Below are 15,835 nucleotides of genomic sequence, written 5' to 3'. Positions count from 1 at the left end.
TTTGCGCTGCCTTCATTGCATCATCCCCAAAAGCCTTCTGAATGACCAAAGAGCTTCCATGGAGGAATGTTCAAGTTTAACGCATAATTTGATGCAAATTTGTTATTCTACTCGCTCAGTCATTTTGAATGTGGTAGCCACACAGTACAAATGCTCACAGTACACTTGAGCATTAGATAGCAAATATTATATACATTTTTGGAGTTGGAATGCAAAGCCATTTGGAAGATTTAGTTAGATAGATATGTTTTTTTTTTTTCATACATATCTAAAAGAACCTTGTCATTCAGAGATAAAAGCATTTAGGGATAAAACCCATTTTACAAGGCATCTGATATGGGCAAGTCTAGAGAAATCTTTCATGTTAATTGGATCTACTAGGTCATATCAAACATTGCATCTGCTTAAATTCTTCTTATTCCTGCAGAACTTAATTTCTTAACATATTCTTAAATTCCTTAAATGATAGCCCACCATATACCTCCACTCATCAGTGTTCTGTTAATAAATGACATCTCATGGCTACAGTAACCATTGTATTTTATTTAGACTGAATCATTTTCCCCTTGTTGAGAACCATATGTTTTACATGTTCTACCACTTTACTTATTGTCTTGGTCTTTGGAAGTCCCAAGGAGGACAGTCATTGATGCTTAAATCCCAGGACACGTCTACCCCGGCTAGCATATCATCATGGTAGATCATCTGCTGGAAGGGATGGTACCAATCTAAAAAAGTTTAGCCTATTCTTTAAAATAAAACTGTTTACACAAGGAAGCAGTTTGAAAATATTACACATTTAAATAATTTTAAACTCAGTTCTGTCCAAATGGGAAAATGTACTGAGCAGGATAATATTCTAATACTCAAGAATGCTACATATAGAGCTTGAAAAAAAAGAGATAACTAAAATATAACAACATCAACCATTACATTTTTGTAGATGGAAATTGCAATCTGCCCAGCTTACATGGAATACCATGCATATCTTATGCACATATTCTTAATAAAACCATAGAAAATAACCACATATTTTAGTTATATTCTGAATATATATATTTTTCTTAGCTGTCAAATGTAAAATATTTTGTGCAAACAATATACTATATAGCGATTGTTTTCATTGTAATCTGTCTATTAACTCACTGAATTATATGTTAAATACCCTTCTTAATTGGACTTGTTTGAATAAAATCAAGGCCACACAAAGCAGAACGCAAAAACATAATGGTAAGACAAATCTGAACAATTTAAAAGAAGCCAAAAGCATCTTGTGAAACCTAATAACTATTGGTAGGAAACCAACAAAAATAAAAGGATTGATACTGAAAAAGTCACACTTATCTTTAGTGTTGTTTCACATGGATCACTCTGAAAGTTTTAAGGAGGATAGAGAACAGGAGATGGTTGAGATGAGAGAAAGGTTATCCTTGCAGCAATGTTCTATTTTGAAACTTTGAAGCTGTGAGTCAATGGCGCCATTTACAGAAAATGTGGAGTTATTCAGACGAGAAAACAAGATTGTGCTTTGAAAATGAAGTAGAATATACGTGTTCAATGTTTGCAAAAACAAGAAAAATAAAGAACCAATGCTGAAAATAATAGATCTACCAAATCTGATAAGCAAACAGAATTTCTAGTGGATTTGGTGCTAATACAAATTCTAGCAACAAGTGATACATAAATGATCAAATATTTTAAGAGAGAAACTAATGATGCCAGTCGTGTATATGAACATTTAATATTTAATTTTTAACATGTTATGCTTTTTTTTACCAAAAGTGTACACAACAAATATTTCAAGAATGTATAATTTCTCAGAGTTTTTCCTAGCAATGTTTTTATCATCAAGCTCTTTTATTTTATTCCTTTTAGTGATTTATTGCATTGTTTTTCCCCAGAATTAGAGAACATTATGTCAGTATATTTTTAGTATCCTTATGTTAGTATACTTCTTTTAGTCTACTGCATGCTTTTATGTTCCTGTATTTATATTTTTACTTCACTTTTTGTACTAATATTTGCTTGTTAAGTTCCACTTATTGCAAAGTAAAATATAAGTTCTACTAGCTGTAAAATATTGCAAAATAAAATATAAAGTAAAAAAAAGCTGAGGAATGTCACAAGTCAAATAAGTTCAGTAAGTAACCAGTTTAACAGCAGAATCTTCCAGAACTATTTTAGCACAATGGACACAGAACCATAGGAAAGTAAATATATATATTTCTGTGCAAGCAATAGGAAATACTACTTGTGATGCTCTCCTAAATATATTGTTGTGCATAATGTGACTAGTTGGTTCTCATATGATACATTGATCTCTGATTTAAAGTGTTAAAGGGCCACTATAATGCCAAGAAAACAAACTCGTTTTTCTGGCACTACAGTGTTAATAGGTCCCCCCCACCCTCATGGCCACCCTCCCGCTGGGCTGAAGTGGGAGTAAGGGCTGCTAAAATCTTACCTTTCTCCAGCGCCATCCCTCGGCGCTGGGGATTCTCCTCCTCCTTCCGACGTCATCGGCTGAATGAACATGCGCGTCAAGAGCCGCACGCGCATTCAGTCATTCCATAGGAAAGCATTTCTCAATGAAAATCACAGTGAGAAGCACGGAAGCGCCTCTAGCGGCTGTCAATGAGACAGCCACTAGAGGCTGGATTAACCCATATGTAAACATAGCAGTTTCTTTGAAACGGCTATGTTTACAGCAGGCAGGGTTAACCCTAGATGGACCTGACACCCAGACCACTTCATTGAGCTGAAGTGGTCTGGGTGCCTATAGTGGTCCTTTAATAGAATATCTAGGTATGAGGTCCATACCCTTTCAATGCATGAGAATCCTATTAAGCACCACTTAATTTTCTCTGTGCTCCAGAGCAGGTCTTGGATAAATTCTGTTTTCTTGTATAGTTAATCTAAATAACAGAGGAAATTGAAGAATTGGTTAAGATTAGAGATGTACATGTTTTAACACTGAGTGACATATATAAATGAGATTTAATGAGTTCACCCACATTTTATATATTTCCCTTTCTTTTTTTATGTGTATTAATTACACAATCTATGTTTTAAATAAATGTTACACTATATTTTTAAACAAAAATAATTTGGTAGTTAATTTAACCTCATTCTAATGCCTGCTAACATTATCCTTGCCTATATTAAGCAAAATAACGTTCATGACAGAAAGTGATAATTTTACTTTGTTCTAACAGTTTTAACATTGACCTCTGGACTTTTACTAGTACTTGAGGAACTGTTTTAGAACTCTTGCACCACAGAGAGTAAACCCAGCATATAGAATATATTAGGGGGGCGTGGTTCCGGCTCCGTCCAAGATGGCCGCTTGAAGACAGAGCTCCGCTCCACCGTTCCCCGATTACAGCTATTAAGAGCGGCTAAGCATACTTAATGGGGCGCACTAAACGCCCGGAGCATCCCCAGACCCCGGGGAATCCCCGGCAGGGTCCCCTGGACAATTATCTGCAGCAACAGCCCAGCGCGAGCGGCGACCCGGCTACTCCCAAGATGGCGCCTGCGCCGGAGCAGGGCCCAGCGCTCACCGCTCTGGAGCGAATTGAAAACTCCCTCAGGGACCTGACTGCTGCCATGGCCACTAAAACTGATCTACAGGTCATGGAGGCGAATATTCAGGAAGCTATGAGGAATGAAGTGGCAGGACTTCGCGCCGAGATCACAGCGCATACAGGCCGCATCACTACGCTTGAAGAAACAGGCGCGGCCCTGTCTACCCGCATGGCGTCCACGGACACCGCAGTTTCGAGACAGGGTGAACTGATCCTGGCTATGCGCCGTCATCTGGAGGATGTGGATAACAGGGGTAGACGATGCAACATACGTGTACGCGGGGTCCCAGAAACTGAGGGCCCCGAGGTGGCGACGGACACCCTCTTGGAGCTCTTCCATCTTATTATGCAATCATCCCCGCCTCCACAGATCCACTTTGAAAGGGCACATAGAGCTCTACGGCCCAGGAATACGGATGACGGCCCGAGAGATCTTGTTTGCTGCCTCAGCTCATTCCCGGTGAAGAATGCCATCATGACGAAAGCCCGGGAGAGGCCATCCTGGCCCTTCAGAGGAGCCCAAGTTACACTCTTTAATGATTTGTCCCCCATCACTCTGGAGGCCAGACGAGCTCTCCGCCTGCGCTACGGGATCATAATGTGGTCTACAAATGGGGTTTTCCCTTTGCCCTGATGGCGAGACATCAGAATCGCTGGATCACTATGCGATGGCCGGAGGAAGTCCCACGTTTCATGGGAGAGCTGGGTCTCCCATCGCAGCCTATCACTAATTGGATTCTAGGCCCGCTGGGCCCACCGCCGAGAGCTCAGAGGGAACCCAGGCAACGACAATCCAGAGCTCCCTCTGCCCCCCGTACGGGAAGGTACCGGGATCCGACCTCACCAGAGGAATAACCGCCCCATCTCTCATAATTGATGCTGCACTCCCGCAGGATCTGGGCCTCGGAACTCAGCTTCAGATGGCGGACTCACCCCGACCACTGTGTGAGACGCACGTACTACGCTGCATACTCTAAGGTACTGTGGGGCATGTTTTTGGCACTTGGGAGGGGGATATTGGGCCCAGTTGGGTTTCCTTGGGGACTCCTACGCTTATGTTCACCATACCTGCTTTATGTACTACTATAATTTCCTCGATGACTCAACTAAGAACAGGCTACATATGCATGTTTTTGGGGTTTGGGTGGGGGGGTTGGGGGGGGGGCGGATGTCTACGCTTGAATTGGGTCGTCCTCTGGCAGCGGAACTCTCCGTGTTCTGGGACATTTGCTTGAGCATTGGACCCTCTGTTGGGGCTTTGGGTGGGGGGTTCGGGATTGGGGTGGGGGGGGGGGGGGTTTGGGGAAGTACACCTACACATTGTTATTGCTGTTTACGGATGTTAGTGCCCGGTATACTGTATATTATTGTGTGTTTCATTGCCACCCTTTGAGGGCCTTGCTCGGTTACTTGCACGTGTGGCACGTTGCGCCGTGTACACCTCCCTACTGTACTATGCAATCACTTTTTGACAAGCGATTATATGCCGGGTTACGACCAATCTAACCCTTTTCGTTGCGACCCGCCGCCCAGTTTGCTGCGTTCACATATTTCAATCAAAGGTGGGGTCCTCGTGGGTGGCAATCATCTGTGCATTTCCAGGTAGAGAACATATGCTTCTATGTAGACAATCTAAACGAGCTCACTTTTAATATAGGTACTGCTCTACATGAGGTCCGCTCTTCTCCCCCCCCCCCCCCCCCCCCCCCCCCATCGTGCCGCCTCCTCTCCTCTCCCCTCCCCCTCCCTCACCCGCGCTTGCCCATCCCGGGAGGAGTGTGCCTCCTAACTATGATGCAAGTCTAACTGCAGAATTCGATGGTAGAAAATGTTTGTGCCGTTTATTAGTGTTTATCTGTCTGTTTAAATATATGTGGAGATACAGGTATTGATACATGTAACCCTTTAGGGGAGATGGGTCTAAGGGGTCCCCACGGGCCTTCCGGTACTGGGGGGCTGGAGAAGTAAACGTCACCCGCTGTCACGCCACGAGATAGAATGCTGCCCGTATGGGATTCTGATAGAGTGCCCTGCTGTGGGGTAATGCCCGGGGTGTGCCGGTTGTCTCTGGCAGTTACGTAATGGCCCGACTTATCTGTATTTACTTTCCCTCTTGTTTTGATATTACAATCCATAAGCCTTGACCCCGCTGTCATTCTCCGGGGAATATACATAGCCCTTTTACAATAGCCAGGGGGAACGGTTGGGAGTGGTTGCCAATTGTCTTTCGAGGAGGCAGTTTCCAGGCGGAGCTCGAGCTATACCTCCACTTTCTTACACTCGTGCTGTAGTCGTGGCCACATAGAGAGTGCTTGGGTTTCCTGGGCTGGTACCGGAACGAAGCACCTCTAGCGTTGGTCGCTGCACGGGAATACCCCCCTCCACTCGGGCGGGGGGCGTAGATTTGGGCTACCCCCAAATTCTGTGAGGGTATCGACGACAAGGATACATACCTCCTTTTAACTTCTTAACAGACACCTGACCCTGGTCCCCGGTCGCCTGTGGCTGACCCACCTTACGCCCACTACTCTTATCTCTAACTTCACTCTCATCTCCCCCCCCCCTCCCTCCCCCCCACTCGCTACCCCCCCCCTCCCCTTTTCTTCACTTAGCATTGGACTGACTGTCGCGCTCCCTGAGAGTTCTACGCGGCACCAAGGCAGCCCTTGTTTGTAGTGATATTACGCATCATGGCTTACCGCGAAGCACCCCTAAAGGTTATCTCGCAGAACTGCAGAGGACTCAACATTCCTGAACGTAGATCGCACTTATTAAGGGAATTGAAAAGGAAACAAGTTGCGATCGCACTGCTACAGGAAACTCATTTTAGGGGAGAATCTCACCCCAAACTACGCAATCGACACTTCCCCACTAACTACTTCTGCAACCACCCTTCCGCACACAAAACTGGTGTGGCTATCCTACTGTCAGCTCACTTGGGATTTGAAGAACTAGATAGAGCGCAGGACTCATTGGGGAGATACCTCTTCCTTAAAGGAGTCATTGCAGATAAGATCTACACGATAGCCTCTATTTATGTTCCTAATAAGAGACAGGCACCGTTTCTCCGCAATGCACTTCAACAATTGGAGGACTTCTCGGATGGGACCCTGATTGTCGGTGGCGACTTTAATACCCCGCTGGATCCTATGCTGGACTCTTCCACAGGTCATAGCTGTATCCCACAACGTCACATCAGGTCCATCCGACAATCGCTGGACTCTCTGAGATTGGTGGACAGCTGGCGGGTGCTGAATCCTACGGTGAAGGATTACACCTATTTTTCTGCACTACACAACCGATATTCGCGGATAGATTACCTTTTTGTCACCCAAGAAGGACTCTCTCGCCTGTTGGGAGCCAACATTCTTCCGGCCACCTGGTCGGACCACGGATCAGTTGAGATGGAGTTGGCCTCCCCTCTCTACAAGCCGACTGGATGGACATGGAGACTTAATGAAGCCTTACTACTGGATCGGGAAGTCCAAGATCAGCTGCTCCGGGAGTTAGAGCAATACTTCCGGGAAAATGATACCCCGGACATATCCCCGATTTCTTTGTGGGAAGCGCATAAAAGCGTGATCCGCGGCATCTTTATCCGCATCGCCTCGCAAAAACGAAAAAAGTTCATGGCAGAAATGACCGAACTACATCGCACTATCTCCACGCTTGAGCGCAGTCATAAACGCTCTCAGCTAAACGCTGTCTATGGTGAACTGATGGAGCATCGGAGACGACTTAAAGCACTCCTCCTGAAAAGACACCTCAGGGCGGTGCAGCGAACCAAGGGCTTCTATTATGCCCACGCCAATAAAGGCGGTAAATACCTTGCCCGGCTACTAAAAGGCCCCATGCCTCACAGACAAATTCGCCAGCTAAAACTGACTTCAGGGGAAGTGTCTCCCTTCCCGGAACTGATAGCAGAAGAATTCCGACTCTACTATGAGAAACTTTATAATCTACAAGCACCGATCGGGGAGAGCGAAGCTATGAGACACCGCGAGAAAATCCGCACCTATTTGTCAGACATGGAAGTGGATAAGTTGGACCGAGACTCCACGGGGCTCCTAAATACCCCAATTAGCGTGGATGAAATAGCCATGGCCTTAAAATCATCCAAGACTGGGAAGGCCCCAGGCCCGGATGGCTTCTCTGTGGGATATTATAAAAAGTTTTCGGGGTTGCTTATGCCTCGGCTCACCAACGCCATTAACGCGATCGGAGAAAGAGGTCCTTTGGGCCGAGAGTCAGTTGCTGCTACCATCACTGTACTCCTGAAGCCCGGGAAAGACCCGCTACATTGCGGCAGTTACCGCCCGATATCTCTGATTAATGTGGATTCCAAGCTATTTACAAAGGTGCTGGCGAATCGCCTCAAACACCTTCTACCCGGACTGGTTCATGCTGATCAGACGGGATTCATCCCGGGTAGGGAAGCCAGGGATAGCACCCTAAGACTATTTGCTGTCCAACACCATACTCGGAGACAGGGGACCCGGCTGATGCTTCTTTCCACGGATGCGGAGAAGGCATTTGACCGGGTCAACTGGTCATACCTGCTGGAAATGCTACAATGGCAGGGATGCGGAGAGAGGTTCCTCGCGTGGATCTCTGCCTTGTACACTGACCCTCGAGCAACGGTACGGGTCAATGGGGCCACGACCGCCGACTTCGCCATTCGAAACGGTACCAGACAGGGATGTCCGCTCTCTCCTTTGTTATTCGCACTCCACCTGGAGCCACTTCTCCGAGCGATCAGACGGAATCCAGACATCCAGGGTTATGAATGGCATGGCACTCACCACAAAGTAGCGGCCTATGCCGACGACCTTCTCTTTTTTGTCCGCAATCCCAGGATTACACTACCTTGCCTCCTTTCGGAACTTGACAAATTCGGACAATTGTCCGGATTTAAACTTAACATCTCCAAATGTGAGGCGCTAAACATCACGCTCCCCTCGGAGGAATACCGATCACTGGAACCACAGTTTGCGTTCAATTGGCTATCTAGTAAAATGAAATACTTAGGGGTATGGGTGACCACGAACCCGGAAGAAGTTTACGACTGCAATTTTTCACCTCTCCTTAAAAATATCCTAACGGACCTTTCCAAATGGTCCTATCCACATGTTACGTGGCACGGTAGAGTAGCAGTGCTTAAGATGAACATCCTTCCGAGGGTTCTCTACCTCCTACAGACTATACCCCTGGCTATTCCGGTGAGCTTCTTTGCGGCCCTAAAATCAGGAGTGCTCAAATATATTTGGCATGGGGGCCGCCCTCGGCTTCGCCATGACCTTTTGTGCCGGCCGAGGACACAAGGCGGCCTAGCGCTCCCTGATTTCAAAAGGTATTATCAAGCCGCTATCCTACAGCGCGTTCTGGACTGGCACTCAACGTCGACACCTAAACAATGGGTGGCCCTCGATAGAGGTCTCATAGGCCCAACACTGGAGACGAGGGTCTGGGGATCCCCCAGGAGACGACCCACCCTGACGCCTAGCGAGGGGTTAGTCTCGCAGACCCTGCTTGGATGGCAATCCTTGAGGGAACAAGAACATGTGTCGCCGACGCCTAGCCCACTGCTACCGATTACTCACAATGCAGAAGTTGGAGGGGGGCTCCCGACTGAGGCATGGCCTATCGAGAGTGCACGTACATTCGTACCCATATACATGGTTCTTAGTGGTGGACGATTGCGGGATCTATCATCGCTCCTAGGGGATAGACCTCCTACCTTTCTCTCACACTTCCGCCACCTACAACTGAAACATTTTCTGGCCTCCATACCACACAATGCACGACTCCACAGGGAACTTACGTGGTATGAGCAGCTTTGTGATCAAGGTACCACCCTAGACCACGCAATCTCATCTCTATACATGCACTTGCTCACCGGAGGCACCTCCACACGGATGGCATTCAAACGGCAATGGGAAGGACAACTAGGGAAGGATCTCACCGCCCAACAATGGGAATCCGCGCTACTTTGGCAATATAAGAGCTCCATGAGCTCTTATTATCAGGAGCTAAATTATAAGCTGATCTCCCTATGGTACAGGACACCGGTGTTGCTCCACCGCATCTTCCCTTCTACTCCTCCGACGTGCTGGAGATGTCAGGAGGAGCTCGGTACAGTGATACATATCTGGTGGGAGTGCAGGCTTATCATTCCCTACTGGGATATGATTAGAGAGGCGGTTCGGCTCATTCTAAGAGATCTACCAACGTGGGGTACAGAACTGGCTTTATTACACATCTCCGCTCTACCCATACCAGTGTACAAGAAATCGATACTACGACACCTGCTTAACGCCGCAAAAGCTAACATTCCGGCACACTGGAAAACGGACGTGGTACCGACCAGAAGTGAGTGGATTAAAAGAGTGGAAGATATTCAGGGGGCAGAAGAAGCCCATGCTACCATCATGGGCCGGGTAGCCAGACACACTGAAATGTGGGCGCCATGGTTCTTCTATATTGCCAGCTGCCGACAGAACGGGGACAATCAGGGGCACGCAGCGCAGCTTCCAATGCCCCCCCCTCTCTAACCTCTTTTCCTACCCTCTTCTCTCTGAACTCTGGGCCACGGGGGATCTGGGCTCGGGACTGGCTAGACCATACACAGGACGGATACTTGACATCTCACGGTACATGACTGACCTGACTGCTGACTGACGACTTTTCTGTGGACAAACTTGGGGGTGGACGGTAAACCATGATCTCCGGGGACGCCCTCGGAGACCCTGGAGACCTAGGTCACACTGGACACTTATCAAATTTGGACAACCACCGCTCTAGTTCACCCCCTCAATGCCCCGGGGTGGCGCCCATACAAACTTATGCATTGAGAATTCGTGACCTTTGACAAGGGCGATCAATTGACCCCTCTTTAAGTGGCTTAGTGGTCTGTTGGGTGTACTGGCCGGTGGATGTGTCTCGAGCTCCGCTGTGGAACACTGTCTGGAGGGATAATCCCCCACCACCGCAGAGTCTTAGATCCGGAATATTGGCTTTATCTGGGGATCCACTAGACAAAGGGGTTATGTATGGGAAGTGATGAGTAAGTACTCTATAGCGTCTTCACAGACCCAGAATTCTAACCTCTACGTTACTAACGGTTGACCCAATTTTCCTAACTCTGCACTCATGGGATAGATCATGCCAACTGTTTCTGCCCAACCTAAAGCACCGTCACAACTAGAATAATCAGTGGTGCACTCATGCAAACACCTTGGGAATGTTCTGAGGTACTGCTCATTTACATATCTGAACCTGACAGTTGGGGAACTGCTACTGACCCACAAGATGAAGCTCGGATCTCCTGATCTGATATTGGTTAATAGTATTGCTCCTGTCTATATTACAACTCACTAGATACTGAAACTTTGTATACATGTCTTGCTCATGTCTTGAAAATACTGCTCGTATATCTGGCCTGCGAGCCACCTTAGTACTATTTCTTATGCCTTAATAAACAGATTTACAAAAAAAAAAAAAAGAATATATTACATTCCTAATATAGATCTGTGCTTCTCTAGTGGTGATAAATCATTGCAGTCATAAAATAAGTCCCATTTTACTGCTAAGAAATGGATATGTTACCGGCTCAGCTTGAAGTCTGAAAGGTTTCCCATAATTATTGCAATTTAATTAAACTAATGTTACTGAAATACCCAGAAACTATTTGCATCTTTATTTTAAGAAAGAAGTACATTCTATTCACTTCATTCTTATTACTATGGTTCTTGAGATTACCACGAGCCATCTTAGCAATCAGAGCCTTTTAAAAGTGATGTACTTGAACTAATCCCACTTGTCATGTCTATATGCATGTGTTGATTTTACTTCCATCTTTTTGACAGCGGTATCCTGTGGAAATCCTGGAACTCCAGCCAATGGCATGATAATTTACAGTGATGGAATACTTTTTTCTAATTCTATCATCTATGCCTGTTGGGAAGGTTACAGAACATCAGGGTTAACTACTCGTCATTGCACTGCCAATGGAACCTGGACTGGCAACGCTCCAGATTGCTCAGGTCAATAACCAACACACTGTCACAACAGATTAGAGAAGTGACAACCGCTATTTTATTCTGAGCAAGAACGACTATTGATTTCTCTTTTTCTTTTATTTTCTTGTTTTTGCATTTTTCCTTTTCTTTCTAACCTGCACTCAAAATTGTTAGCCTTTCATCCACTTGTATCTGATTTTTGTTCAATATAATTGTTCTACTTTTTTTCTGCCTATTACAGAACAAAGTTATATGTTAAAAAAACAAAACAATTTTCATTATGTTCTTATGGTTCTTTAACTGCACTAAAGGACCCCATAAACTGCAATAAAATTAGGATGAAGATGCAAAAAAAATGCAGAACATATTTAAAAGCAAGAACTGCAATTTACCTTTGAAAGCAAGTTTGTTTGTTTCAAATCAGAAAAATATTGCATGACACTAACTTCTGTTTAATTTCTTTTTTTTTCTGGTATGAAAAGTTCTATCATGAGTTTCCTTGATATAGTTTAAATTGTTTAAAGAGGATTTTAATTTGTCTAAGATAATTATAATCTAGTTAATTAAAGAGACATCACCACAATCAAAATGTGCATGTGCATTTCTAGACTAGGTTAAAATTGTTTATAATAGGATAACAATTATTTTGTTATTACGAATAAAGAAAGTTGGAATTGAGCAAGTATCTTATAGTTGACTTGTCACACTAAGGTCAAAAACATGATGAATGCCCTCACCACCTTTTCCCATCCCACATAACACAGGTTTATATCATAGCTAAGTTTGGAGTTACCTATATGTTATCTGCTCCTTCATCCATGCCCTGTTCAGGGAGTTAATTGTTTTATTTTAGAATTTACTTCCTGTTCACAGTTTAGCTTTACCAATGGGCCTTTTAGTTTTTTGCAATCAATCTTGTAATATCAAGAATGCCTTATTGTTGGCATATTTGATACCCAGCTAGAAATACACAGACAGCGTTCACTCATTTGAAAAAGCTGACTTAAAATTATTTTTATCAACTAGTTTTCTCTAAGAACTAAAGTGAACGATCAGGCATATTAGACAATGTGAAATGGACTTCATTTCATGGAACATCATGTAGTGCAATTTATTCAGTATATAATACCTTCCTTAGATATGTAGTTATTAATTCCATATAATGGATATACAGCAAAGCCAGCATGGGCACTCATTATAGCATACAATGGGTGGCAGCAGTAAATCGACAAGGATTCCCAAAAACCTTGTGTAAAGATACAATATATTGGTGATAGACCAATTGGTGATAGACCACGCCTAATGGTGAAACACAAATAAAACAGATAATAGGGCAATATGTCACTTTATATAGGATACGCACTTAAAGTGACATATTATATGTATTTGTGTTTTTTTTTTCTTGGGATCTATTCACTGAATATCAAATGATTGAATGTACAAATCAGAAAAACGAAGTACACACACACACACATATATATATATATATATATATATATATATATAAAGAAAAAAATCCCATGCACTCACGCTTAATAGTTCCTCATTCGCCGGGTGCCAAAGCCTGGACTCCAAAGATACAAGAGATGCCAAAAAGTAGCTGCTCACCGGTCTTTTAAAAATTCAATACTTTATTAAATCACATTAAAATCTGCGACCAACGTTTCAGTCCCCGCTCTGGACTTTCATCAGGGTCAAATAGGTCAAAACGTTGATCTATTGAACTTTAAATTTATGGACACTTTTCAAACCCAGGAGTGTGCCTAATTATTTGTTATATATATGTTTTCGCTGGTTCTGTTGCACTCTGTTATGTATCTATAATTTCTATTTTTAAGGCATAGTGCCAAACCATTTCTATTTATATATATATATATATACATATATATATATATATATATATATATATATCTGTATACCACACTATAAAGGTATTCTATATCACGTCAGTAAGTTTCACCATTAGGCGTGATATATCACCAATTGTTGTAACATTAATTCCATATAACCATATACATTCAAATTGTTCCTGTTTTTGTATGCTGTATTACTTTCCATGCTTTCAACATATGCCATGTCATTAAATAGTAATTGTATTCTATGTGTTATTAGTGATTACTTGTGAAGACCCAGGCCCAATTGCAAATGGTATTCAGTTTGGGAAAGATTTTACATTCAACAACACAGTGAACTATCGCTGCAATCCAGGATTTGTGAAGGATCCACCCTCAGAAACCTCTTTGAAGTGTAACAAAGATGGGACTTGGAACCAGACAAAACCCACATGTAAAGGTTCGTAGTTCAATTGTTAAACTTTCTCAACATGTTACTTTTTGTTTCTTATTGTGATAGAATTTATCTTGATTCCAAACAAATAGTTTACTAGGAAATTTTATATAAATGTTGGAAATCGGCAACATTGTCTAGTAGCAGAAAAGTAACAGAAATACTTAATACTATAACGTGTGCAGATACTAGAATAGTTATCTAGATTGAAAATAGGTTGAATTTATTAAATATTGATACATCTCAAATAAACCTATCTTACAAAATGAAAACTTTGTCATTAGAATCTAGAAATATTTTAACCTGTACAATATTCTAGCTAAATGTACACATGTTCACATATAGTAAAATATGAAAATTAGTTGGCTCTATGATAGTCATTTTGGTTACCACCTTTAGCTTTTGCACTTACATTCCCTCTCAAGCAACTCAGGAATATACACAGGTATATGTTTCCAGAGAAACAGACATAGATACACAATGCCAAAAACAAAGACTTACTCTGTCAGAAGTGCATTCACTCTCAGGTACATACACATGCACTCAATGTCAGAGACACGGACACTCTCAGTCAGAAATACATGTGCACAGGTACATGATGCTATAAACATAGGCACACTCAGCCCCCTTATATAGCTCTCAGCGTCTTCCACACACAACACTCAGTCAACTCACACACACACCACTCACAGAAACAGAGCTCAGTGCTCTAGGGGAAGGACCCAATGTGGCACCCTGCTTAGGCCATTGGGCAACCTTATCCAACTCTGGTCTTCCTAAACAAATTACACACAAAAAAATATATAGGTTCTTGTCTTCATTGAGCACAACGTGTAAACATTATTTGTGGTGACAATTGAAGATCAGATCAAATTTAAGACCTATGATGCAGAACTACAGAAAATTCCAAGGGGATAAAATGATTGCTACTTTATAATTTCTTCTAGGCATCTCAATACTTATTTTTGGAAGTTTGAGACAAGTACAAAAGGGTTTTGCAATAAATATGCACCAGGCATCATGTAAAACTCAGGATGATTTATTTCCATGATTCTCACATTACTCAGATGTATTCCCGCACAAATTGTATGCATAGTAAGTCCATTTTTTATGCTTACATGCAAGTCTAATTAGGCTTTTCCAATGACAACAAATACTTTTTCTGTTTATTGTTGCAGGGTTGTAATAGCTGGAAATAGAGGCCTTTTCTTATTGTTGATAAAGAGATCAATAAAGAAAATATATGCTTTGAACAAAGTACAGTAATGGATACAAATCTTTTGATCTTGCATGCCTAATATATTTAGGCAGATAGTTAAAACAAACTGATAGATACAGTGATATATTTAGAAACTAATTAGCTTTACTATGCTTCATATAAAACTCCAGGTAGTGAATAACATTTCTAAGATCATCCTTTACTAATGGTAATGTTCCCTCCAAACCATATAAGAAAGTGTACTTCAACTCAATTATCCAAAATTAGGGTCTGATAATATTTTTATAGAAATAGCTATTTTTTAACAACAAATATTTTTTAGAAAAATGCAAAAAGATAAAGTGGAGCAGTACAATAATTATGTGAATATTTTCAACAATAAAGAAAGAAAATCATATAAGTGTCATAAAACACGTAAATTCAGTGCAGCAGCCACCCAAATCCCGGTAAAAGAAGTAGTAAAACAATAAACAAATGGTGCACATAAAATCTAGTAACATGCGATATCTATCAACTTGAAATATATACCAATATACTAAAGTGACACTTACACCATACAATATTTAAATAAATATACATAAAGTGGTACAGTGCATACAAAGTGCTTACATGCTTATGTACTCCAAGAGTAACTTATCTATACTTATACATATCTGTCTCTTGCTCTCCTAAAGAGCCACACTCCACTCTCACCTATAGCTATGCTACTTTTTCACTATGTTTGG

The 15,835-nt window shown here is 42.6% G+C and overlaps 1 protein-coding gene across 1 annotated transcript in view; it reads left to right on the top strand.

Moving 5' to 3' along the window:
- The window catches only part of CSMD1 (CUB and Sushi multiple domains 1), a 1,854,468-nt gene that overhangs the window by 1,784,598 nt on the left and 54,035 nt on the right, over positions 1-15,835 (top strand). Inside the window, exons 58-59 of the mRNA XM_063441118.1 lie at positions 11,453-11,629; positions 13,718-13,897. Of these exons, the coding sequence (XP_063297188.1) occupies positions 11,453-11,629; positions 13,718-13,897 (357 nt within the window). The remainder of the gene's footprint in view (positions 1-11,452; positions 11,630-13,717; positions 13,898-15,835) is intronic.

This window comes from Pelobates fuscus, chromosome 2, assembly GCF_036172605.1.
Source record: "Pelobates fuscus isolate aPelFus1 chromosome 2, aPelFus1.pri, whole genome shotgun sequence".
In the NCBI taxonomy this organism is placed as follows: domain Eukaryota; kingdom Metazoa; phylum Chordata; class Amphibia; order Anura; family Pelobatidae; genus Pelobates; species Pelobates fuscus.
The sequence above is the reverse complement of the archived record's forward strand: the minus strand, read 5'-3'. Positions and strand labels throughout refer to the sequence as shown.